Source organism: Haliotis rubra, unplaced genomic scaffold, assembly GCF_003918875.1.
Source record: "Haliotis rubra isolate DU_JTF1 unplaced genomic scaffold, ASM391887v1 Scf36, whole genome shotgun sequence".
NCBI lineage: Eukaryota > Metazoa > Mollusca > Gastropoda > Lepetellida > Haliotidae > Haliotis > Haliotis rubra.
In genome coordinates this window covers 157360-185024 of record NW_025767035.1, presented here as the reverse complement: position 1 = coordinate 185024, position 27665 = coordinate 157360, and the positions used below count along the sequence as shown (strand labels likewise).

The 27665-nt window shown below is 44.0% G+C and overlaps 1 protein-coding gene across 1 annotated transcript; it reads right to left on the bottom strand.

Annotated features, from left to right (window-relative positions):
• Positions 1-1439: 1439 nt before the first annotated feature.
• Positions 1440-27561, bottom strand: LOC124285405 (isoleucine--tRNA ligase, mitochondrial-like). The gene is given in 24 exon segments (XM_046721628.1): positions 1440-1760; positions 2062-2206; positions 2763-2950; positions 3564-3684; positions 3686-3719; positions 4241-4347; positions 4677-4808; positions 6554-6679; positions 10255-10357; positions 10470-10578; positions 10698-10791; positions 11549-11648; positions 11990-12150; positions 12872-13017; positions 13277-13367; positions 14530-14696; positions 14787-14902; positions 15856-15946; positions 16063-16172; positions 16471-16520; positions 17118-17266; positions 24106-24253; positions 25136-25258; positions 27249-27561. Coding segments are annotated over 24 exon segments (2976 nt in total). The 5' UTR covers positions 27468-27561; the 3' UTR covers positions 1440-1614.
• Between the last annotated feature and the right edge of the window lie 104 nt (positions 27562-27665).

Here is a 27665-nt window from a genome sequence, read left to right as displayed (position 1 = left end):
CATTCTGATTAAATAAGGTGCTTAATGAATGATTTGGTTGGCTTGTTGTTTTATATTTATGATCTGTAATTTATACAACTCAAAAGTAGTTTAGGTGCAGCTGGTTATTTCCTACTTTGGTAGTTAATATGACAGAACTGCGATATGAAACAACGTGTTGCTCTTTAAATTCTTTTGAGTAGCATTAATGGTGGAAAGCTTGATTTAAGAATACCCCAAACAATTAAATCTTCAAACAAACCAAATTATTTCAAGTTCTATGAAAGTAGGAGTGAAACTGAAACAAACCAGCAGATGCACGCATGCACATACTTTTCTGATGGTTCAGACATTTCATGACAATTGTAACACTGATCTTCACGGTCACTGCTTGTTATTCAAATATATTTGGTCAATACTAGCATGCTTGGTGATTGTTAACTACAAAACAAACTGGGGGCCATTACAATGATCTGAAGATCGTTTTACAATATCCCAGAGGAATCTTAAGATGGATGTGACTGAAGTTGTTTAACCTGATATTGATGTTTCAATGAATATGCGTTTCTGAGTAACCTGAAATGTACCCAAGGCATGTGTTTTATGAGTTCTGAAGATCCAAGTTAGAATTGGTTTACACCAACCTGTGATTGCCATTAGAGGTGGTCAGACTCTGGGACTTAGTTTATACATATCGTAAGCCAAATGCACAGATAAATATTCATGATGATAATCACTGTATTTTCTCATCCAGACCAGATTATTTACAGACTCCCATCATAAAACTGCTGAGTGTAAACAAACAACACACACATGACAGGTTCAGCATCAAATGTTTCATTTCCACAAAGTGGAATGATGGATGAAGTTGCAAAATCAGAGGTGCTGCATATATTCTTCCCAATGTACACTGTATTCCAGATGCAACTGAAGCAGATGCATCAGAATGTGAATCCACTTTGCATAACCACATCAGCAAAACAGTAGTTTTATCACAGTTTTATCTACACTGGAACACTGTCTACAGATCAGAGACCTTAGATTGGAGGTGCCCTGTTGGGATGCTGGGTTAGGTCCTTGGCAATGCATGGGTTCAGACATAAACTTGGAAACAGTATATACAAGTGTTTCTTCTACTACAGTTTCAAATCCTGAGACTGGAGTTGCACTGTTGGGATGCTGGGTTAGGTCCCAAACAACCAATGCCTGCCATGAGAGGTGACTTGGATTGGGTGGTAAGGGTTGGTGATCTGTTTTACAGGTGCTCATAATATCAATCACTGGTTTGTATGGTCCTGATGACAGTTTGGATTTACGCCGCTTTTAGCAATATTCCAGTAACATCACGGCGGGGGACACCAGAAATGGGCTTCACACATTGTACCCATGTGGGGATTCGAACTCGGGTCTTCGGCGGGCCGAGCCAACGCTTTAACCACTAGGCTACTCCACCGCCCCTGATGACAGATCAACACTGATCACTTGTCTGAACTGTGCACACACAAATGTTTGTTTTGAACTGTACAGACAAATATCAGTTTGTACTCGGCATACACTCATGTTAGGTTAAACTGTTAACACAAATTTCAGTTTAAACTGTGCATAGACAACTGCGGGGCATTCTTGTTCATCCCTTCACCCCTCCCAGCCCTCTGCAACAACATCAAGGCATCTGTCACAAGGAGTGGAGGCAGAGCTAGACGTGTAGCGACGGCATCGCTCGCAGATGTGGTGCTCCGACGCCATCAGAATCAGCTTGTACTGCTCCGTACTCTGCACACCTGGAAGTGAATCATACATTTTAAGATGTCTTTCTTTACAAGATGCAATAAGACGTGCTGGTTCCTAATCCTTCCTTACATTCAGGCTTCACATGAATCCCAACCACTGACAGTTGATATAAGCAAACACTTTGAACAATTGGAAAACAAATATGAAACAAAATTGGCCTCCAGTCTAAATAACCATTTGGATGAAAATCTGATAATTATTCTATTGTGGCCTTAATCTAAGATAGTTGGACGCTCTGGGTAGGGGTGAAACTGAATATAAACTGAACCCAACTTTTGATGGACTTGTTACCTTTCCGATGGACCTTGCAGACTCCATCTACTACATGAGCATCGTCAGGGATGACTGTCGGGACGGCGTCTACAAGTGAAGTGTGAGACAGCTGCAGCACCTCATTGAGAGGCGAGTCAGTGGATGTCTGTTCATGCTGCAAGGGCTACACGAAAGAAAAAGGATGCGATAAGATAGGATTTCCTTTTGCCCAGATGAAATGTCAAACAGTCAAGTTACAAAAAATTATACTTGATTCTACAAAAGCTGACAACCACTGGTAGCCGCCGTTTATTATTGCTCTGGACTCAATATAAACAAACTGTAAAAATGTATATAAATATATCTGGACCAGACAATCCAGTGATTGATATTGTGAGCAAAAGTGCACCCTGTCAGGTGAGGTGAGGTGAAATGTGGTTTAAAGTCGTACTTAAGATTATTTCGTTCATATGACAATGTGCATGCATGTGTATGTGTGGCTGCTTGTACTAGCCCAGACAGAAGCTGGTTTTATAGTGCTTTTGGTATGACGCGGCTGGGGATGGAACCCGCGACCCTCTGCTCTCCGGGTGGACACTCTAACGACACACCATGAACCAAGTCACAGAGGCTAATCATCCGACTCAAGTGGTCACTTCTTATGAGCAGCATATGCTGCTGGGGACATAGCCTATCCCTGGGGCTTCCCTTAGTATTGATGACCATGGATATCATGTTACCTTTAATGTTTCTGCAAGGTCGTGACTAGCAAAGATGACGGCATCAAACTCTAAAGGGTTTTCGTTGCCCAGAACCTGGTTGATATCATCTTTGATGGTGAACACTGGCTCTAGGGCACGGGCAATGGCAGGGTTGTTCCACTGGGGTGGGAGGTCGAACCAGCCACTCCGGAATATACTCTTCACACCTTGTTGACACACAACCAAATATTGATATGAATTACAAGTCAAAAGGAAAATATTTATGCAATCAATGTTTCATAGGTTGATGAAATAGAATTGCCACAGCATGACAAATAAATTCATACAATTTTTTTAAGAATTGAATACGCAATTCTAATATAAAACATCAAAAGAATAATGAAGACATCTACACATAATTACTATGAGAATATTTTTCATGTTTACCTTTTGGTGTCAAGTTTGTTTAACATCATATTCGGCAGTATTTCAGCTGCATAATTGTGGCTCGTAAACAATCCAGCCTGGGCCAGATAATCCTGTGATTGATGTTACGAGAAGTGATCCATACTATCAGGTCAGGTTGCAATCCTACTGTCCAAGTCAAGCCAGCCTGACAACTGGTCCAGTGTGTTGTGTTGTACAACTAGCATAGACTGCTAGAGATCTACTCTAACACAATCCCCACAGGTAATGTTCAAATTGGAAACTAAACTTAATATATCGAACTGTAAACAAAATTGATCAAATGCCAATGAAGAACTTTGTTTAGTATGTGTACGAACATTGGTCAACCACAAACACACAACCTAGAATGTTAGACAAGGAATCAGCCAGTACCATCTATGTGTTCTGCTCCAGGGTGGTGAAGGAAGACCTCCTCCGCCAGGTGAGGTAGGATTGGTGCCAGGGACCTGACCATTACATCAAGTAGGTGGTACTGGACGGACTGTGTAGATCGGCCGTGGGAGGGATGCAGTTGCTCCACAATAACATCTGAAATCAGGAGAACCTGGAGTTGGGACATCATAACACAACATAGCGGTACAAAGGTCCTCACAGTCACTGAAACAGTGTAGATACTTGAAAATACCTCCAACATATCATGAAGGGAAGACATACCTCTGGTATAACATGAAGTCAGACCTGCTCCAAGATCATAAACATAAGCCTATGTTTGACCTACTCGAACATTGTAAACATTAGCCTTTGCGTGACCTACTCTGAGATAGTGAGTGAGTGAGTGAGTTTAGTTTTATGCCGCACTCAGCAATATTCCAGCTCTATGGCGGCAGTCTGTAAATAATCGAGTCTGGACCAGACAGTCCAGTGATCAACAGCATGAGCATCGATCTGCGCAATTGGGGACCGATGACACGTGTCAACCAAGCCAGCGAGCCTGACCACCCGATCCCGTTAGTTGCCTCATACGCCAAGCATGGGTTACTGAAGGTTCATTCTAACCCGGATCTTCACAGGTGTACTCTGAGATAGTGAAACATGAAGTAGTGTCTGACCTGTCCTTGGTGATGGTGAAGTAGAAGCGGGACATGTGGGTGTTGATAAACTTCTCCAGGTGGCGCAGTATCTGGTTGTAGCCGTAACCGTCGTAGGAAGCCGTTACCTTGAGGAGTGAGTGAGTGAGTGAGTGAGCTGGGGTTTCAATGCAACAACATGTGGAACGAGCTTCATGAGAGAGGAAAGTCAAAACTAAGGTTCAAAACTAAAAACCTTTGTCTCAATAACCTCCTCCTGTCATAATGGTAAAATAATCTCAGAAATCTCATGTAGACAGGGCTTGTGTATTTAATAATTTGTTCACTGTTTATTCTGAAAAGTCATGATAAAATATTAATATTACATAGCAAGAGATTGGAGTGGATTTTTTAAAAGATGTATTCCACTTTAGTGCAAGTTGGTTTGACTGTTCCCTATAAAGCATGTGCTGGTCACCTTGTCTGCGAAGCTGTGGAGGAGATGGAGCATGTACTGATCCTGTGGGAGGAGGGAGTCGTACGCCACGAGGTGTGATGTGGGCTGGAAGTCGGCCAGGTTGCCCAGCAGGTACCGCAGACTCTTCCTAACCTGCAACACAGACCACACTAACAGAACCATCTTTATGCTACAATGACCCCAAACTACTCTAACACTGACAAATATGGTCATTGTCTTGAGATCGCTGTGTGCAAGTGGGTACTGTACTGACCATGCTGCTACCATGGCACTGGTAAAACTTTATTTACACTCTAATGCTGCAACTTGTGTTAGTTTCCTTTATTGGGTTATCTTCATAACCTTACACCAATAGAATCTCTGAATGTTGAAAGACTTCATGAGTAACACACATCTTTTACACATGACCTAGAAATAACCACTGTTGGGTGTAGAAAGAGATGGGTGGATTTCCCAATGAAACACCAGAGGCCCTGCATTCTCTCCTACACCCAAATCATATCCTTACACCCCAGCCCCTGCATCCTCTCCCTACACCCCAACCCTATCCTTACACCCCAGGCCCCACATCCTCTCCACCCTATCCACACCCCAGGCCCCCCTACATCCTCTCCCCTACACCACACCCTAACCCTATCCTTACACCCCAGGCCCCACATCTCTCCATACACCCTAGGCCCCGTGTGATCCTCTCCCTACACCCCAACCCTATCTTTACACCCCAGGCCCCACATCCTCTCTCTCTACACCCCAACCCTATCTCCTCCTACACCCCAGCATCCTCTCCCTACACCCCTAGGCCTCACACTCCTCTTGTCCTATTTTGTGTTGATCCCGCTCTCCATCCAAGGCCCCCATCCTCCTCCCTACACCCCAACCCTATCCTTACACCCCAGGCCCATCATCCCTCCCTACACCCCAACCCTATCCTTACCATGCCAGGCTCCCTCATCCTCTCCCCTACACCCCAACCCTATCTCTACACCCCAGGCTCCTCTCATCCTCTCCTACACCCTAACCCTATCCTTACACAGGCCCCACATCCAACCTCCTACACCCCAACCCTATCCCTACACACCCAGGCCATCCCATCCCACACCCCAACATCCTATCCTACACATGCCAGGCTTACCCTCATCCTCTCCTCCACCCCAACCCTATCCTACATGCCAGGATCATCCTCTCCTACACCCCAACCCTATCCTTACATGCCAGGCCCCTCATCCCTCTCCCTACACCCCAACCCTATCCTTACACGCCAGGCCCCTCATCTCTCTCCCTACACCCCAGGGCCCTCATCCTCTCCTACACATCCCCCACCCTATCCTTACACCCCCAGGCCCCTCATCCTCTCCCATACACCCCCAACCCCCTCTCCCTACACCCCAACCCTATCCTTATCCTTACACCGCCAGGCCCCTCATCCTCTCCCTACACCCCAACCCTATCCTATCCTTCACCCCAGGCCCCATGCATCCTCTCCCTACACCCCCCCAACCCTCTATCCTTTTCACCCCAGGTCCCTGCATCCTCTCCTACACCCCAACCCTATCCTTTTCTCCCCAGGCCCCTATCATCCTCTCCCTACACCCCAACCCTATCCTTTCACCCCAGGCCCCTCATCCTCTCCCTACACCCCAACCCTATCCTTTCACCCCAGGCCCCTCATCCTCTCCCTACACCCCAACCCTATCCTTACACCCCAACCCATCATCCTCTCCCTACACCCCAACCCTATCCTTTCACCCCAGGCCCCTCATCCTCTCTCTACACCCCAACCCTATCCTTTCACCCCAGGCCCCGCATCCTCTCCCTACACCCAAGGCCTCACACTCTCTTGTCCTTTCGAGCTGATCCCGCTCTCCATGTGTACTTACAGTAAACATGTCCTCCACACAGCGGTCCAGTATGGAAGGTCCAATCATCACAATGTTCTTGAGGTGAGCATGAGCCACCCACCACCTCATCACATCTGCTCCATATGCTGGAGATGTTTTCTTGTTCTGGGGTGAAAAGTCACATAAACACTCAGACCTTTACACACATTATGATACTGTATCTTATTTCAGTATAACAAGTTCTTGCTTTTATGTACACATCAAAATTCTGTTACCTTGTACCTTTCCCTGTGATTCCTTAACAAAGACCTCACATGTGCCTAATAAAGGTGCTATCATTTCTGACAGTTCACTTTGCATTTCTTCACAGGAGCCAGTATATAGTTGTCTCTATTTAAAGAGACATCTGAGAACTCCATCGCTCTCTACAAACACACATATATTTTTGGTCAGGGTCAATGTCTTGTTCATTCTCTAAACTTCATGTTCAGGCATCTCTCAGTTCCAGATACAGTATTGGTCTTCATCTTCAGTTTCCCTTCTATATACTGGCATAGCTTTCTGATGGTTTAAGAGAACCAACATAACAACATCAACCTCTGAACATACTGAGTGAAATGTTTGTGTTTACCTATCGGGTCAGTCAGCCTGTTATTGAAATTCATGAGTCCTCAATCTGTAACAAAGTACTAAAAGGTTAAGTTTTCTCCATTGATTATTCCCTTTAAAATACACACACTCTCAGTAAGCTACAGCGTCCATGTGATGCTGGCTTAGATAGGGTATACTGTAACTTTCCAGGGGAAATTACCATGTGACTACTGATCTTGAATAACATTACTGCTATGAAGGATCATAAGTTTTGTCATTATCACACTTTGAGGTCAATGACAGCTGGTCATACTTTGAGGGTCAGTCAGAGCTGGTCATACTTTGAGGGTCAGTGACAGCTGGTCATACTTTGAGGGTCAGTGACAGCTGGTCATACTTTGAGGGTCAGTGACAGCTGGTCATACTTTAAGGGTCAGTGACAGCTGGTCATACTTTTAAGGGTCAGCTCAGACAGCTTGAGGGTCAGTGACAGCTGGTTTGAGGGTCAGTGAAAGCTGGTCATACTTTGAGGGTCAGTGACAGCTGGACATACTTTGAGGGTCAGTGACAGCTGGTCATACTTTAAGGGTCAATGAGAGCTGGTCATACTTTAAGGGTCAGTGACAGCTGGTGATACTTTGAGGGTCAGTCAGAGATGGTCATACTTTGAGGGTCAGTGACAGCTGGTCATACTTTGAGGGTCAGACAGAGATGGTCATACTTTGAGGGTCAGTGACAGCTGGTCATACTTTGAGGGTCAGTGACAGCTGGTCATACTTTGAGGGTCAGTGACAGCTGGTCATACTTTAAGGGTCAGTCAGAGCTGGACATACTTTGAGGGTCAGTGACAGCTGGTCATACTTTGAGGGTCAGTGACAGCTGGTCATACTTTGAGGGTCAGTGACAGCTGGTCATACTTTGAGGGTCAATGAGAGCTGGTCATACTTTGAGGGTCAGTGACAGCTGGTGATACTTTGAGGGTCAGTCAGAGATGGTCATACTTTGAGGGTCAGTGACAGCTGGTCATACTTTGAGGGTCAGACAGAGCTGGTCATACTTTGAGGGTCAGTGACAGCTGGTCATACTTTGAGGGTCAGTGACAGCTGGTCATACTTTGAGGGTCAGTGACAGCTGGTCATACTTTGAGGGTCAGTGACAGCTGGTCATACTTTGAGAGACAGTCAGAGATGGTCATACTTTAAGGGTCAGTGACAGCTGGTGATACTTTGAGGGTCAGTGACAGCTGGTCATACTTTGAGGGTCAGTGACAGCTGGTGATACTTTGAGGGTCAGTGACAGCTGGTCATACTTTGAGGGTCAGTGACAGCTGGTCATACTTTGAGGGTCAGTGACAGCTGGTCATACTTTAAGGGTCAGTGACAGCTGGTCATACTTTGAGGGTCAGTGACAGCTGGTGATACTTTGAGGGTCAGTGACAGCTGGTCATACTTTGAGGGTCAGTGACAGCTGGTGATACTTTGAGGGTCAGTGACAGCTGGTCATACTTTGAGGGTCAGTGACAGCTGGTCATACTTTGAGAGACAGTCAGAGATGGTCATACTTTGAGGGTCAGTGACAGCTGGTCATACTTTGAGGGTCAGTGACAGCTGGTCATACTTTGAGGGTCAGTGACAGCTGGTCATACTTTGAGGGTCAGTGACAGCTGGTCATACTTTGAGGGTCAGTGACAGCTGGTCATACTTTGAGGGACAGTCAGAGCTGGTCATACTTTGAGGGTCAGTGACAGCTGGTCATACTTTGAGGGTCAGTAGACAGCTGGTCATACTTTGAGAGACAGTCAGAGATGGTCATACTTTGAGGGTCAGTGACAGCTGGTCATACTTTGAGGGTCAGTGACAGCTGGTCATACTTTGAGGGTCAGTGACAGCTGGTCATACTTTGAGGGTCAGTGACAGCTGGTCATACTTTGAGGGTCAGTGACAGCTGGTCATACTTTGAGGGACAGTCAGAGCTGGACATACTTTGAGGGACAGTCAGAGCTGGTCATACTTTGAGGGACAGTCAGAGCTGGTCATACTTTGAGGGTCAGTGACAGCTGGTCATACTTTGAGGGACAGTCAGAGCTGGACATACTTTGAGGGACAGTCAGAGCTGGTCATACTTTGAGGGTCAGTGACAGCTGGTCATACTTTGAGGGTCAGTGACAGCTGGTCATACTTTGAGGGACAGTCAGAGCTGGACATACTTTGAGGGTCAGTGACAGCTGGTCATACTTTGAGGGTCAGTGACAGCTGGTCATACTTTGAGGGTCAGTGACAGCTGGTCATACTTTGAGGGTCAGTCACAGCTGGTCATACTTTGAGGGACAGTCAGAGCTGGTCATACTTTGAGCAACAGTCAGAGCTGCACATACTTTGAGGGACAGTCAGAGCTGGACATACTTTGAGGGACAGTCAGAGCTGGACATACTTTGAGGGTCAGTGACAGCTGGTCATACTTTGAGGGACAGTCAGAGCTGGACATACTTTGAGGGACAGTCAGAGATGGTCATACTTTGAGGGTCAGTCAGAGATGGTCATACTTTGAGGGTGAGTCAGAGATGGTCATACTTTGAGGGTCAGTCACAGCTGGTCATATTTTGAGGGCCAGAGACAGCTGGTCATACTTTGAGGGTCAGTGAGAGCTGGTCATACTTTGAGGGTCAGTGACAGCTGATCATACTTTGAGGGTCAGTGACAGCTGATCATACTTTGAGGGTCAGTGACAGCTGGTCATACTTTGAGGGTCAGTGACAGCTGGACATACTTTGAGGGTCAGTCAGAGATGGTCATACTTTGAGGGTCAGTCAGAGATGGTCATACTTTGAGGGTCAGTCACAGCTGGTCATATTTTGAGGGCCAGAGACAGCTGGTCATACTTTGAGGGTCAGTGAGAGCTGGTCATACTTTGAGGGTCAGTGACAGCTGATCATACTTTGAGGGTCAGTGACAGCTGGACATACTTTGAGGGTCAGTCAGAGATGGTCATACTTTGAGTGTCAGTCAGAGATGGTCATACTTTGAGGGCCAGAGACAGCTGTTCATAGTTTAAGGGACAGTGACAGCTGGTGATACTTTGGGGGCCAGAGACAGCTGGTGATACTTCGGGGACAGTTGGTCATACCCCCATTTGCCCATGTATGATCTTACTTTTCCACCACTGATGACCACAGCGGGATCCACAACATTCCCCTCAGACTTCGACATCTTCCGACCTTCCTCATCAGTAGTGAATCCGTGGACTATGAGGTTCCTGTAATGTCAGATTACATATATACCACCACATCACAAACATAAATGGGGGATGTTAGAGAAAGTGTATGGAAACAACATCTGAAACTATCTTTAAAACTACCGAGTCCTACCTGTACGGGGGTCTGTCATTGACAGCAACACTTGTGAGCAGAGACGTCTGGAACCAACATCCATACTGGTCCTTGCCCTCCAAGTACACGTCGGCCTGACTGTCGCAGTCTGAGGACAGACACTAGCGGTATAATGCTATACTCAGGCAACAGGCAAACAGAACACAGGTATTGCTATGTTTAAACTGGAAACAGAGTTTGACTGTCAAAGGCATTAGTTTAACTCACCTTTGAGCACAGTTGCCCAGGATGTTCCACTGTCGAACCAGATGTCGAGGATGTCCTGTCCTTTGCAGTAGTCAGCACTTGTGCCTTGATGGGGCTGAAAAAGACATAGTAAACTTGACTACCATGGTCCTGTCGTAACCTCGTAAGGATGGGAATGCCACACTAACTCGGTGCGCCTAGTGGCTGCAAGAGTTGTATGATCCCCAGGGAGTTGAGATTGACAATACGATGTACCGTTGAGATTGACATCCAGTGAACGAGGGAAAAAACAAAGCGCCTTTGAGCAGCTGAGCTGAGCTGGATATCGGCGCTATACAAATGTTAGTATGTATGTATGTATGTATGTATGTATGTATGTACCATGGTGGGAGATTTGGGTAGGGTAGGTGGGTGATCGAGTATGCATCAACTACTTGTTCTAATAGCACTTTCAAAATAACTTCAGAAAATAACAAGAAATTACCTTCACTGTGACCTTGAACATCAGGAATTTTCAGATTTTGTTCCCATCATCATAACAGCATTTACCAGGCTATCAACAAGTTATCAATTTATCACAGTTGAGGATGACCTTGACCTTTTTGTAAGTCCCCAAACATATAAACGTGGTGCACACAACAAGATTTGCCTTGGACTATATGGTTTCAAAACCAAACCAAATGTGGTGTCGGCAGGGGCATTCTAATTCAGGAAATATATCAAAGCATCCATGTTTATGTAGGTCTGCTAATGATGTATGGTGATTTAATAGGCTATCACATAATAAAAGGGCAATATCAGTACACATGAAATATGTGATTAAGAAGTATTCAACAGACATCAACAATCGTGAGTCTGACCCTTCGCATCACCTGCAGTAGATGGTCCGGCAGCAGGTCAACCATATCCAGAGTCCACCAGAAGTCTGGGCCATGCTCCACCAGCAGGTGCTGAATGTGGTTCATTATGTCTCTACAAGGCACACCATATCAATACAGTAGATAGCATCCTTCTTATAGTGTTATATAATGGAAACAATACACTTTTGAGAAACAGTATATTTTTTATTACAGTAAAGTACACATTCAGGCACTTTTGGGGGGGTTAAATCCCAAAGCGTTTTGAACCTATACTCTTAAAGTAAGGCACCTTGTCACCAGCACACTGAGTCAGCAATGTTTAACGGTTTATGTATTTTCTCAAAGTTATGAATACACAATGCCAGATGTCAGACTTCCATTTTCATTGAATCAGTGTTGGTTGAGTGGGTTAGATATTTTCATTGAATCATTGTATTCCCTGCTGGAGCTCACCTGGTCAGCAGTGGTTCCCTGGTCAGCTTGTGGTAGAAGACAGGGATGGGCAGGCCCCAAGCCCTCTGTCGTGAGATGCACCAGTACGTCCTGCTGCCCAACTGCTGTAGCATGCCCTGCTCCGAGTTCGGAGGGTAGATCTGCACATCCTTCAGACTTGCCTCAACAAACAGTCACTCAAGAATATTGTTTCATCACTCAAAGAATGTTTTCTCAATAAACACATTACATTATCATTACAATGCTTTTAAGAAATTACAAGGATATTAACTTGCAATGCTTTAGGAACTGGTGCTTGATACTTGACCAATTCTTTCATCTGTCCATCGTTAATCTATCATGGCTTGAAGATATTTACTAACAGGCTTCGAGTCGGTATGTATGGAAGACAGTGATGCAAGATGAAGGGGCAATGTGGCTGGTAAAACCCAAGAGCTAGGATAGGGAGCTGGCCAAGTATTTTGGGTATGTATGCAGGATTCAAAGGCAACACTGTTACAGTTTTGGTTATCTGGTTTCCAAATTATGATTTTCAAAACCATGATACAAAGGTGTTATAATAATAGAAATGAAAAATATTTACTTTGCTACCAAAGTAGTGTCATATAGATTGAAAACATTTATCCAAATAATTCAGACAGTTTGACAGACAGATTTACCTCCCTTCCCATATCCATACACCTCCTTGAGAGAGGTTGTATCATTCGCTAATATCACTAATGTGTTTAAGGTGCATTGTTTTGGCAGCTGTTATTCTTCAACAACCACAAAATACGAAGGTACGTTGAGGTCAATATTACCTATGAGGCATACATAAGTTGTAAATCAACTTAAATAAGAATTCATTCCACATCTATCAAATGACTACTGAAATCCACTTACCACAGCCCTGTCCCGGAGTTTTGATGTGTTTATGAACCACTGCTTGCTGGCTCGGATTATCACCGGTTTCTTGGTCCGCCAGTCATAAGGGTAGCTGTGAACGAACTCCTCCAGGTGGAGAACATGGGATCCTAGCTGGCTCAACACTGGGGAGACAGTAGGCACAGACATGTATTCTATAATGGGCAATTACGGACACATTTTGTGTGGAATTTGACATGCAAACAAGTTGAATACTTCTTCATTCATCTTCAGGAATGCCATTCCACAAGGCTTGACCTTTTCTTTCAAATCACTCTTTAATGTTATACTGTCACGCAGTGCTACACTTTTCACATGTAGAAAAGGTAATAACATCTTTAACTAGTTTTAGTCTTGATAACAGTCACCTGGATTTATGATTACCTGTATCATCTGCATCATCCCCGACTGTTTTACCTGCCAGGTGAGAACCAACACTGTCCATATACCTGCCTCTCTCATCCACATGACAATCCTGCAACACATGTACACCAGGCTGTAATATTGAGAGAAGACAGTGTGATAACTTGTTTTAAACAACATTAATGCTCTCTATAATCACACTGATCTATTTCCATTAACTGCAATGCAACAATATTCAGGTTGTGAAGGGTTTAATGCTTCCTTGAACAGTATTCCAGGTATGTCATAGCAAATAAACTTCTTGTGAGAAAAACCTGAAATAATGCAGGTCTGTGATTACACTTTCTCAGTAAAGTAGAGATTCTAGTACTTTCGTTGGGTTGAGTCCCATCTGGGATTTGAACACACACACTCAGAGTCAGGCACCTATTCGACATAATGTCAGCTGCCTAACCCGCTCAGCCACCGCAACTTCGACTAAAATGGAAGTCGTACAATTTGTAGTCTAGACTTCGGACTTTGTGTACCCTTCTGACAAGTGTAAATTGACACGACTCCTGATGTTTACCACTCTTTTGAAAAACACAAAGATGTGCAGAGCTGACAAACCTTACATAATTGGGGTGAACCTGGATTCAATCCAAGATAATAATAATAATGTGTCCATTTATATAGCGCCAAACTCCACACTAGGTATGCTCATAGCGCTAACAATCAAGGTCATTATTACCCCGGATAACCCAAGCTGCCTGTTAGGCGCTAGAAGGTTATAGTCATATGACTTTTTTTCCACCGGGTACCCATTTTCCAGTTGGGTGAACAGAGACAATTTTGAACAAACTCACTTGCCTAAGGTGAGACCACATGTGTCACATATGCTTCATTGTGGGGCAGGAATCAAGTCCTAGAAACTCTCAGGAGTCAAACTGCCGAACACGGTCACCCATCCAAGGACTCTCCGAGCTCGACGCTGCTTAACTACACCGATTTGTGACCTGAGCTTTGAGCACAGGACCACGCGCCACCACGATCCAAGATTTTTCGGGCATGGCCAAGGGGTGCAACTCCGCACAGTAAATTACAGCACCTTACACAAATGGGAGACCTGTGCCCACCGTTTGGGCATAACTCATATCAACACAGAGCTAGGCGAAGTTTGCAATGATTGCATAACTCAGGCAAAAATAGATGATTACTGCACAGGAAGATTCCAGGATGAAAGCGAACATGAGCAATGATCATGGTCCACTAAAATAGCTCCAAGTAATCCTTACTACAGGGAGGCCATACTTGACAGCCAACTGGAAGTCTTCATGGCCGTGAGCTGGTGCTGTGTGGACCAATCCTGTTCCCTTCCCACTGGTCACATGATCTCCTGCCAAGAACGGCAGTTTCCGCCCAGTCAGGGGGTGTGTGTAGACAGTGTTTTTCAAGACCTCTCCTGCAAGGCATTATATGAGATCAAATATGTGGAAATGATTCTTGCATTTTTATTACGTCCAAAATGAATGCAGAAAGCTGTCTACAGTACCTTGTACAGAGCCTACAGGATGGAACGAGTTTGGGAGGAAGGACAGGAGTTTCTCACTGAAATGTTCCTGACACAGGATTGCCTCCCTTGCACTATCATCTTTCCATACTGTGTACCTGTCATACAACAAAATGAGAAAAACCCATCACACCCCTCTCTGTGAAGTTTACAAGATATATTTTATTAACATGAATTACATATGTTGACTAGGGCTGCGCAGTGTAGCCGGTTTACCGGTATTTACCAGTTCAGACATGAAAACGATAATATTGCGATACGCTGATCGAAAACCGGTATTTTGACACGCATTCGGAAAACTTTGTAACACTCGGAAATCTTCGGATGTTATCGTCTTTTTAATTCTTCCTTTCCTTTTTTATTTGTGGCAACTATTGTTTATATTTTTATTAAAGCTTAATCAAGCATAGTCATTTTTTGTGTTTTTGCTTTATAAATCAAGCATTAATTCGATTATAAGTAGGGTTTTTTTGTTAAAAAAGAGCTTCTTGCGATATATTGCAAATACATATCGCAATATATGCTTTCGCATCACAATATATAGCAATATGAAAATTCTCTGCAATACCCACCCCTAATGTTGACAGTATACATGACTTTAGAAGATGAATGGACTTTAGACTAGGCTGTAAGCTGTTCATGAAGATTCAGTGCGTACAATCCTGTACATCTTACTATTGACATTGTATGACCTATCATCACAAACTGATGATACAGTATAGTAATATGACAGTAGGAGTTCTTGTGAATCTGAATGTGATTTGTCCAGATGTAAAAAGGATCAACCTCCTGTTTACTGACAAGCATGTGATGTCACATCAAACTGATGATATCCAACTTGTATGGAGTTAATGCCAGGCTGTGTCTAGCCAATCAGATTGCAGGATTTACACTGTACAATTAGATAGCAAGTGTCTATTCAAGACCATGTCTAGCCAAGCAGGAAGCAAGATCTTGTCAACAAATCTTGTTGCTAAATATATTCCAAACAGCTAGGTTTTGTTCAAGATGTTTCTCGCCGAACAGAATTATGACAATTAATAATACGCACCTAATATCCTTGCCATAGCAGATAGCTTGGTTGAAGGGAAGAGTCCAAGGTGTGGTCGTCCACACAACAGCAGATACCTTACACTCTGATCCTGACAAACAACATTGAACAACACAGTGAACATTGTGAAACACATGAATAGAGGCTATTATACCAAAAATACATTACTTAAATCAGATTTATACAAGTTTGATAGTAAATGCTCACCAACACATTGAGTTATCTCCCCTGGGACACTGACCAATGGAAACTTGACATAGACAGATCTGCTGACATGCTGCTCATTGTACTCAAGTTCTGCCTCTGCTAGAGCAGTTCTGTAATGACACATCTGTCACTGACTTCCTATCTAGTCACAAACATTTTTTTTACAATTGTCATGAATTGATGCCTTATGATATGTAATATGAAAGTCAAATACCATTATGAAATGTTAATCTGAGAATACAAACACAAACTAATCAACAAACTGCTAAATATTTCATCACATTTAAACTGTCAAAAGTTCAGATTGTTGAAAATAAGGTATTTTCAGCGAGTGCATCTTAAAAGAGTCACTTTATCTTAAAAGAATTTACGTCACATCAGAAATTTATGTTTATTATTGCAATGTACCTGGATGATGGAGACCAATAGACTGGCATATAGTCTTCATAAATCAGACCCTGAAAACATGTGTTACCATAGATATGGTTACCATGGTTACAAAATGTAGAAATTCTCTCTACAGCAAATAAAACAAATGAAAGGTACTGTACCAAACAATACATATTCCACACCTGTGCATCACCTTTCAGTCATAGCAAAACCCTGGATAGCATTTATATCAAAACATTGAACCCCAAAATGATGGGTCGGCACTAGACACAAGAAAATATGGAAATAAGTAAAGTTCATAATTAATGGTTAAGGGGTTGATGATGATTTTTATCGAGAACCATGTCCAATGGGAAAGACCCCCCACCCCACCCCTAACACTTATGCATAAAGTAAGTGACCCCCCACACGTAATGTACAAAATCAATGACACCCCCAACCTTCCCATAAGTTTTAAGCATAAGTTTTAGATAACATCATGTACAAAAGTGCTGGAACACCCCCCACCCCCACCCCAGTACATGTATACAAAATTGATGACACCCACCATAGAACAAAATGGGTGAGCTCCAAATCCCACTCCCCTAAAAAAATCAACGCTCACACAGCCATTAATCATAAACAGTCCCTTTAATAAGACATAGATACAAGATGTAAGAACCTACTTTTTCATACATGTCAAAGAATGTTTCCCATTGATTGACTTGGTAGTCACGGTCGAGTGTTGTGTAACATCTGTCCCAGTCTGCCATTATGCCCCAGCGTTTGAAACTCTCCTTCTGCACTTTGATAGTTTCACGGGCAAATGCTTCAGCTGGTGAACCAATAACAGGGACAATATTTAACAACGGTGATAAAAAAGAGCAAACAACAACCATGATAATAAGTGAGAGAGACGTTTTTATTACTAAAGTATTCCATGATTCCGTCTTTGTGTAGTGATTGATTGGTTGGTTGGTTAGTTGGTTGAGTGAGAAGAGTAGGACTGCTCAGTTTCTTTATGTTAAAGCTTACCTGCAACATAAACTCAACTTTGCAGATTCAGATACCTTTCGGTAAATTGTAATTTTCTGAGTAAAATTGATATTTTATACTTATCCTGACTCATGCTTAATTGCCTGTCTTCTTCTTTTTGCGAACATAGTGGAACACTTGTATCTCCTATTGAAGCTCCCTTCAATGTAAAATCACTAATCACTACTCACCAAGAGTTGTCCCTCCTTCCGTTTTGGTGGGAACTGGCGCCACCGTTCCCCCACATGCTTCACTCTCTCCTGAATATGAGCCCGACACTTGAATTTACAGGGAAATCCAAAGTGTCTAGTGGGGAGGTTGGGAGGGCTTACCTAATGAGTCAGGATAAGTATAAAATATCAATTTTACTCAGAAAATTACATATTTTTCCTTATCCTGACTCATGCTTAATTGCTTGTAGAATCCGACGGAGAAGGTGGTGGGAAAAAGCACTGTAGGATTTAATTAGTGAATTTTACGTCAAAATAAAAAAAACCTACGGGAACTTCATAATGGCACTGTAATTATGCTAAATTCTGCTGCTGTAAGCAAAGGTGTTCTTTCAGCTGCCTTTAGATGGGGGGACCACAATAGTTAACTTTTGGTCCTATTTCTGTTAACATCTCCATGTGGATTTAGCGACTCCAAAGTGGAGAAGCCACCCAACTGTACTAGTAACTTTACAAGTACTGGGTTTATAACTTATGTTAGTCTTGAAACGTGCATTGATACTGAGGCAAAACTCTGCTGAGTGTAGGCTTGATAAGTCATGTGATAACACAGCGAGACTACGTCTCATCTTCTGTGGGGAACTGTCAACTGCTGTGCGACAACCAGAGGGCCGAAATGGTGAATGCCTGAGACGTCCTCGGTGGCGATATCTCTCAAGTAGTGGTTTGCAAACACCATGTCCGATTTCCAGAAACAGCCCTCCATGATCGTGTTCAGCGAGCAATTCCCATGTAGAGCGAGTGTTGACGCCAGTGCTCTAATTTCGTGAGGGTTAGAGGCTCTTGGAGGATCGAGTCCTGCAGCCTTGTAGGCTCGTAGTATGACAGTTCTTACCTAGATTGATATCGTAGTGCGGGAGACTTCCGTCTGTGTCGCTGTTGATATCGGGATGAAAAGTCGTTTAAACTTGCGTCTCCTCATTCTGGATCGATGTAGATAAACTTTCAATGCTCTCACTGGGCACAAGGATAAGTCAAGCGTATCATGTGGTCCGAGTATGGAGGATAGTGCTCGGACGTGGAATTGTCTGTCCGGTTGACCTGGCAGTTGATTCTTAGTGATAAAATCCCATCGCAGTCCCATATGCACATCAAATTGCGTTCTCTGGTAATCTAGCGCATGAATTTCCGACATCCTGGCTGCTGTTGCTAGGGCTAGCAGGAACAGCGTTTTCTGTGTCAAGAATTCAAAGGATGTCATCTCCAGTGGTTCGTAAACGTCACTTGTGAGATGTTTGAGAACAATATTGAGGTCCCATGCCGGAGCGCGAAATCTCTGTTTTTGGTCCTCCAATCTGTAAGAGCGTAACAAGGCCAGTAACTCTGGTACTTTGGTTAGCTTTGCATCCGTCCTCATAGTTATCACTGAACTCAATGCCGCTAGGTATGTTGAGAGTGTAGACCCTTTCAGACGCTTGGTTTGTCGTAGGTGACAAAGATAGTCTGCCACTTGAGGATGTGTTGCATTTCTAGCTGTAAATCCCTTTTTAGCAGCGTAGGTCTCAAAACTGCGCCACTTGTCGTCATACAAGTTGCGTGTAGAATTGCGTAAAGCAAGCGTGACTGCTTTCGCCGCTCTGGCTGAGTAACCTCTCTTGTTTAAACATGCCTTGATACATTCCATACGTGTAGTTGGAATGCCCTTGGGTTGCCGTGCGCTTGTTTTGTGTGAGGATGTACTAGTATATTCGACCACTCTGGTAGTTGCAGTATTGGAGGTCCGAGTTCTTGTATGAGAACGGGAAACCATATTCTCGCTGGCCAGTAAGGCGCGACAAAAATCAGTTGGAGGTTCCTTGTCTGACTGATTTTCTGTACAACCTTTGGTATAAGCGCTGGCGGCGGAAACGCGTACGCGTTGAGGCCTTCCCAAGATATGCTGAGAGCTGAGAGCGTCCGTTGCCCGTGGCGTCCTTGAACTCCGGCTCTGCTAAATAGATGCCTTCACAAACATTCGACCTCCGGGTCCACCATAGTAGATGAGGTCTGAGATATTTCGGTAGACCGAAGGGTTGTAGGTCGTCTAGATGAGCATTGATGAGGACCTGTAACGGGCGTAGCTGTAGTCTGCCTCTGGCTGTCATGTCTTGTGCGGACGTGAGGAGACCCAACAGACTCTGCCACTGTCGTAGTGGCCACGGAGAGAGTAAGGCTTGAGGGATGGTCTGTTGAATCTTGAGCCATCGGTCCTCTGGCACGATGATACGGTTGTGCGTCGTGAGAAATCTGATGCCTAGAAACTGTAGGTCCTGCGTAGGTTCTAGGTCCGACTTGAGTAGATTCACTAACCATCCTAGCTGCGTTAGTAGATTGATGGTGAAATTCAATTGTAGCTTGAGACGGACTGGGTCTTGGTCTACTTGAATCCCGTCGTCGAGGTAGAATGCACTGCGTAGTCCTCGATGATGTAGATATGTGACTATTGGTTTCGTTACTCTTGTAAACAACCAGGGGGCCAATGATATTCCAAATGGCAGGACCTTCCATTGGTAATGTAGCCCGTCTAGTGTAAATCTGAGGTATTTTCACGAGTCGGGATGTATCGGGATATGCAGGTAGGCATCCTGCAGATCTATGCTGGCCATGTAGTCCATCGGACGGACGAGGTGGATTAATTGAGGTAGATGTATCCTGCGGAACTTGGGAGGTCTGCGTAGATAATCCCTGTTGAACGTGCTCATATTGTAGATGAGTCGGAACTTTTCTTTGGAATTTTTCTTTGGAATCAGGAAAACTTGGGAGTAGAAACCTGGTTCGATGTTGGCTTGATCCACGATTTCTATGGCACGCTTGGTTAGAAGAGATGAGACAGCCTCTCGTAACTTCTCTATCTGATGTGTCTTGTGGTCGAACTTGTGAGGGTTGACTGTAAGCGGTGGCATGGCCTGTAGTTGGATGCGATATCCGTGTCTTAGGATGTTGGATACGTATGGATCTTGTAGTATTCCAGTCGTTCCGAACCCGTCTTTCATCGTCGATAATTCCGGGAGCCTCTGGGTGCCCTGCCTCATCCGGATCCTCCCCTGTAGTTGCCGAATGGGTGGCAAAAAGAGTCCTTCCCACCTCTGGAGCTAGCCACTTTCCTGTCGCGTGCCCTCTGTATTCCAGGAAACTTGGATCTTCCTGAGTAACGCTGGGTTGTCTGCCTGATGACGCTGGCCAGAGTGTCTATGGACTTGATCATTAGGACTTCTCTTGAATCTTTAGTGACTTCCTTAGCAACCCTGTCGAAGATGGAAGGAGTTGACCACGGGGCTGTGTAGAGTGACGTTGTAAACTGTTCACTCCAACTACAGGAGGCGAGGAGACCTTGACGACAAGCCAGAGTTAGCGCTGCGGAGATGGACGAAAGGTGGTCTGTCATGAACTGTTGGTCCTTCTTGTGCATAAGGAGGGCCGAATAGATCATGTGCGAGATCTGTTGAGGCCAAAGAACATTCTTCTGGTCATAGTTTCTACTTGAGCCAGCTTGCGGTCCTCAATCTTGTAAGACTTGGCCTTGGCATCGCTGATTACTTTAAAGTTCTCGTCTATATCCTGAGCTTTAAGGAAGGGATCCATATTATGGGAGGAGAACTTCCTGGCGTTGAACTGTGGTAAGTGTGGCGCCTGGGCTTTAGTGGCTGTCTTGAAAGCTGCGTCAAGGTTCTGTGGAACCGCTGCGATGGGTCGATCGGGGGCAGAGTGAGCGTGTCGACATCATCATCTGTCATAAGATAGGTGTGAGCCGGATTATCTTCTTTAGATGGTGAAGCCAAGTCCAATCCATTAGCCATCCAGTAACGTATTTCAGAGTCCGAAAATATGATGCCGCCATCATCCTCAGTAACAGAAGTGCTGAGAAAGGGACGTTGATACTCTTCCGACGGTGAACGAGGTGGAGTCCTGCGTGACTGTGGTAATCTGGGTGGCGATCTACATGGAGACCTGCGCAGGGACTTGTTGGGCGAACGTCGTGGTGACCTGCGTGGAGACCTGCGTGGAGACCTTCTTGGAGACCTGCGCGGAGACCTGCGTGGGTATCTGCGTGGAGATAGGCGAAGAGATCGACGTGGTGAATGGCCCACCGAACTGTGTCATGTGTGTGCCTGTAGGGTGCAGTGTATGTCGTTACAATAATATGTTGCGTTACCTGAGTTGTAATAGTGGACAAATTCAGTAGGGTGACCTGCGCGGGGACCTGCGCGGAGATGAGCGACTGTTGGTTGGCGAAGGTCCTGGTGAATCCCTCGACGATCTATGGGACGAAGATGCCTTGGATACTGTAGTTGATGTCCTTGCCGAAGGCCTTCGCGAAGCTTCATCTGAGTCCGCACTTGGGGAGTGGCGACTGGTCCTTCGCGAAGGCTGGTTGTCATGTCCGGGGATGAGTGATTGATGAGTGATTTCTCCTTCGCGAACGCTTTCGCGAACGTTGATCATCCGAGTCCGAAGCAGGTGAAGATCGTGTAGCCTTCCGCGAACGCCTTCGCGAACGCTGATCATCCGAGTCCTCCGCAGGGGCTGGCTGAGTCGGCCTTCGCGCAGGCTGGTCAGGTAGTGTAGTTCTGCTGGCAGAAGTCACATTGATGGCAGGCCCCTCAGAAATGATGTCTGCGTTGGAGCCTTCGCGAAGGCTCGGTCCCTGGGTTGGTTGTCTCTTTTCCAGGCCGTAACGCTCCTCCATCATCTCCATGATCTGCTGGGAGAACTGCTGCATAAAGTCGCCCGGGAAGGTCTGCGGTGGTACCAGCGCTGCCCTTTCTGCGTTGATGGCGACGGGGCCCACGGGACGATCATCTGTAGTCAGCGTAGTAGTCTGCGCTGACTTCCCCTTGGTGGTGGACGCTGCCCTGGGGGTGCGAAGTCTGCGCTGGGTGGTTGACGACTTCCGAGTCTTGGACTGCGACGACGGGATGACTGGAGATGCAGGTCTCTTCTTGGAGGTGGCGGACTTCGTCCCACGCCTCTCCTCCGAGGGAAACTCCAGCGGAACACCAGACGGTAGGGGGTCGTCCGACAGCAGTTGACTGGTGAAGGACTCAGCTGACTTATCCATGACTGGATCAATCCTGCGCGACCTATCTGCGGCACGTCTCAGGACGCAAAGTAAATATTTATTAAATTCACAATTTGATAAATGCTTGCAATGATTGCAGCGTGAGCTGAAAGAACATGGTACTGTGCAACTAGGGCATATTAGGTGCGGGTCAGCAGCAGAGAAACGTAACTTACATACGGAACAGATTTTCATGAACGTAAACTACTGAACAACCATGGAATACACCGTGAATAAACAGTGGTAAATACGAATAAATATCAAAACATATTGATGAAGGATACTAGCTAAACCTCTATAAAGAACTTATAGAGGTAACTAACTAAATAATCAAAGGATATAGTGCTGTAAGGAGACACAGGCGCTCTCACAACCTGCTTACTGGGCGAAGAAGGAGAGAGTGAAGCATGTGGGGGAACAGTGGCGCCAGTTCCCGCCAAAACGGAAGGAGGGACAACTTTTGGTGAGTAGTGATTAGTGATTTTACATTGAAGGGAGCTTCAATAGGAGATACAAGTGTTCCACTATGTTCGCAAGAAGAAGACAGGCAATTAAGCACGAGTCAGGATAAGGAAAAATAAGTAAATTCAACCTATAAAGTTAAAAAATAACATGACAAAAAAATCTCATGAAATCGGAGTTCAAACGATTCACTAAAAAGACCCCAGCTGGGGTGAAAAGTGGTTTCAACAGCTGTGCTGCTGTGCGAACCTAGAGCATGCGCAGTGAATAGGTTTGTGTGGCTTGAGCCTGGATGCCTATACAAACACACAAAGAGCCCTGAGTGTATCGGCAAATGAACCAGCCAATGAAAGACTTCGTTACACTTAAGGGCATGCCCACCAGCTCTGACTGGGTTCGGTGTCCCGGGGGCTTCATTTCCTGGGTAGTAAACCCAAGTACAAAATATTGCACTTTTGAATTTGCGATTGTACGCTTCTAATTTTGTTTATTTGTTTTTTTTTTCATAATAAGCAATTGTGTTTTAATTATGTTTATTTTGTTGGTTGCATCTAAGCTTTAAACACCCTTCTCAGTAATATTCAAGCTATATGGCAGTGACCAATGTTTAATTGAGTCTGGGCCAAACAATCCAGTGATTGACATAATGAGCATTGATCCTGGCCAGTACAGCACAATGGCATCCAGTCAACCTGGGCCTAGATTTTCGAAGCTCTCTTAGCACTAAGATAGTCGTAAGTTAATGTTAATGTATGGCACTTACGACTATCTTAGCGCTAAGAGAGCTTAAAAAATCTAGGCCCAGGTCATCAAGTCTGTGTAATCAATGCATTTAGTCACATTTATGTCAAACATGTTTCTTGGGTTCCAAGTATTTACTGGGGAGTATAATAGATATTAACAGCTTACCTTTTTTGCGAATTTGGAGGGGAGATAATTCCTTTTGGTGGTTGACAGCTTTGAGTTCAATAGGTAACCCATGACAATCCCAACCTGGCACATAATGGACTTTATAACCCCGCATCAGTCTGTAGCGATTTGTTATGTCTTTCAGTATCTGCGAAATGTAACAAAATTGATTATGATAGAGTTGTTTAGTAGTGAAAAAGGGAGGTATACAAATCTAAGGATGTTTGACTTATTATCATTAATATTATTATGATTATTTCTGGCTGCCAACTGGACTTATTTTAACTGAATCATCTTCCTGCAAAATAACCAAACACTATCAACATGATAAATGTTCATGTTTAACTTAAAGGCACAATGTCACACAACATTTCTCTATAAATACATAATGCAATCCTCTCAATAATACTATCAGCCCTCAGGGAAGCTACATTATCATTTATTCCAAAGAAAATTACATATTTAGACTACAATATTAAATTAAAGAGTTCAAATGAATTAATGCAATGTTGCTTTAAATCGACTCTCGTGCCCTCTACCAGCTGAACATTATTTCAAGCGGACCCCACAGAGTTATGTCCCTTAGAGCGTTCTTTATCCTACACACAACTTGTGATTTAAACCAGTTCTGCAAACACCGACAACACCGCGTGCGACAGCTGTCGATATACGGAGCAATTGTCTACATTCCATATATGGCAAGTGTGTCTGTTTGGAAGCTGTTCATCTTGAAGTTTCAATTATCGATTTCAGGCAAGTCGTAAGGGATAATAAGTCTTTTATTGCATCAATAGGAAGCTAAAGTGAGAGTATATGCCTCCAATATATAAATTATAGGCCAAAATATTGTTGAAAAAGCGTGACATTGTGCCTTTAACTTTACATTTAAATCTGTTACCATGGTTTCAGATGTCACATTACACAGCTGATGCTGGATACTTATAAAAATCACACAAACTGAAACTGGTCAAGGTACCAGTAGGGTCTCATTCATCTCAGCATAAGGTGGAGTGTCTGTTGACTGAAATACCTTGTTGACTGCATGCCCAACATGTGTCTTCCCATTAGCGTATGGAGGACCATCATGAAGCACAAAGTTTGCATCTCTCTCTTGTCCTTGCTGCCACTGGTACAACTTGTCAAATGCACATGTCTACAAAACAAAAATAGAATGCAATGATGAGGCAATATTCTGTATGAAGTTGTCTGTGCATGTCCATCAGACAAAACTAAATACTGTTGCATGTGTAATGTGTTTTGCATTTTGACGGTAACATGTATAGAGATGACAAAATCTTATGGGCGATCAACTTCTTTATTTTCACAATAGCGACGTTTCGGTATAGCTTCTTATACCGTTTTCAAGCATATTGGCGTAACTTTGCATGACGACAATGATTCATCAGTTAATCCTTTGGTATATTTTTACAACACAGATCAAGTGGCCATTCCTCTCACCGTACTGCCATGTGCATATTACACAACATGTAATACATACACCACATCAACGTTTTGGTGCAAATATTCAGTATACTAGACATGAGAAATGCCAAATGCAAACCACTGATTGCAAAATCCTTCACACTCTCAGAGGGGGGAGTGAGTGAGTGAGTATGTTTTTCACGCTGCTTTTAGCAATATTCCAGCAATATCACGGCAGGGGACACCAGAAATGGGCTTCACAAATTGTACCCATGTGGGGAATCGAACCCGGGTCTTCGGCGTGACGAGCGTATGCTTTAACCACCAGGCTACCCCACCGCCCAAAAGAGGGGGAGTGAACCTAATTGAGTTACTTTGTGTAGTCCAGGTAATCAGAGTGTTGAAATAACTAATTAAGACTTATATTGAAGCCATTAACTGAGCATGACATGAAATGATGACAATTACACTAATGTAGGGGTTTTACGAATAAACATGGATGACTAAGGGAGCAATTTTTGTTGTATTACATGCAATTGTCTCAAAAAGTAAGGGATATTTCCAAAAAAATAACACCTGATGGGAATCCATTGTCTGCTTGTCTAGGCTGAAGAAATCTAGTGAACATGTGCCTTTTGGTATGCGTGTATATATATATGCATATAAACATTGTCTAAAAGTTTATATCCGCCGTCCTTACAGATAGTAGCCCAATCTCATGGGATGCTTATTTGTAGCTGTCTGCAAATTGTCTTACGGTAGCTGTGAGAGTTGAGTTTTGTTTCCCTTTAACAGTAGTAGAATTTGATTTTTTTAAAAAGGATTTGCCGTTATATGTTGTCATCATTCTTGCAAAGAGATGTTTTAGATAAATTTCACCCCACATGGATACAATGTGTGAAGCCCATTTCAATACTGTCACATTGCTGGTATTTTGCAAAGAGCACCGTAAAACCATACTCAATCAGATTAATGTATCCCTCATGTTTATTTTGATCAGAATCCACTTCTGCCTCCTACATTTGTGAAAGACTGCAGACCCGTGAAGACCTGGATTAGAATTGATCTTCAGTCACCCATGCTTGTCGTAATAGCTACTAACGGGATCGGGTGGTCAGGATTGCTGATTTGACTGACACATTTCATTGTATCACAATTGCGTAGATCGATGCTCATGCTGTTGATCGCTGGATTGTCATGTCGAGTCTCGATTATTCACAGACCGCAATGTACAGACCCGTGCCAGTTATATTCGGACACTTGACGTCATTTCCATAGACTTACATGTTAATTCAGTGTAGCATAAATAATTTTCATGAAGTGAGTTTAGGATAGAGCTTTGTAAAATTTGACAGGCAAATTTTAAATCATCTCTGCTCTGCGCACATAATTTCAGTTCAATTTTCCAACCACTATTTAACTAAAGACATCACATTCATCAACTTACGTATAGTTCCACAATGCACAATCCCATAGGCCGCTATGTTAAAGGAGTTCACGACACTGTACATATGTTGATTAAATTGTTGCCATTCGATAAATAAGCGTCAAGTCAAGTGTCCGAATATAACTGGCACGGGTCTGTAGCTGGAATATTGCTGAGTGCGTAGAACTAAACTCACTCACTCACTCACTAAATGTGAAAGACCAAGGGGTGTTAGTGGAAACTGTGTACGCGCGGAAGCAAGGGTGCACCATAAATTTGCTTTGATTTACATCACCTTTTGTATCTCCAGTTCGCGTTTTGAGGCCACTCCCTCTCTTAGAGATAATGGGAACGGTGTTTTCGGGAGGTTCAGCGTTTCAGAATAGCGTTTGCTTTTGGAGCCTTTCTTTGAGCTGTTGTTACTCTTGTTTCGAGAGAAAAGAAGAAAGTTGTAACATGTCAGCTTTGGTTTTGACATGAACTGTCTACACGAGCTACCGATGCAACTTATCATATTGCTAATTTCTCCACAGTACGCTCATTAACAATAAATATCTGCCGTCGCTATAAGAACACATATGACTCTCATGGGCGCAGCCATGTTTCAAACCCGCAGAAATTTGACAGCAGCAAATATAGGCTATAAGGCAATTATTTGCCATTTTAAATGTATGAAACTCACTTATCAAAACATATTATTTGTAATAAAACA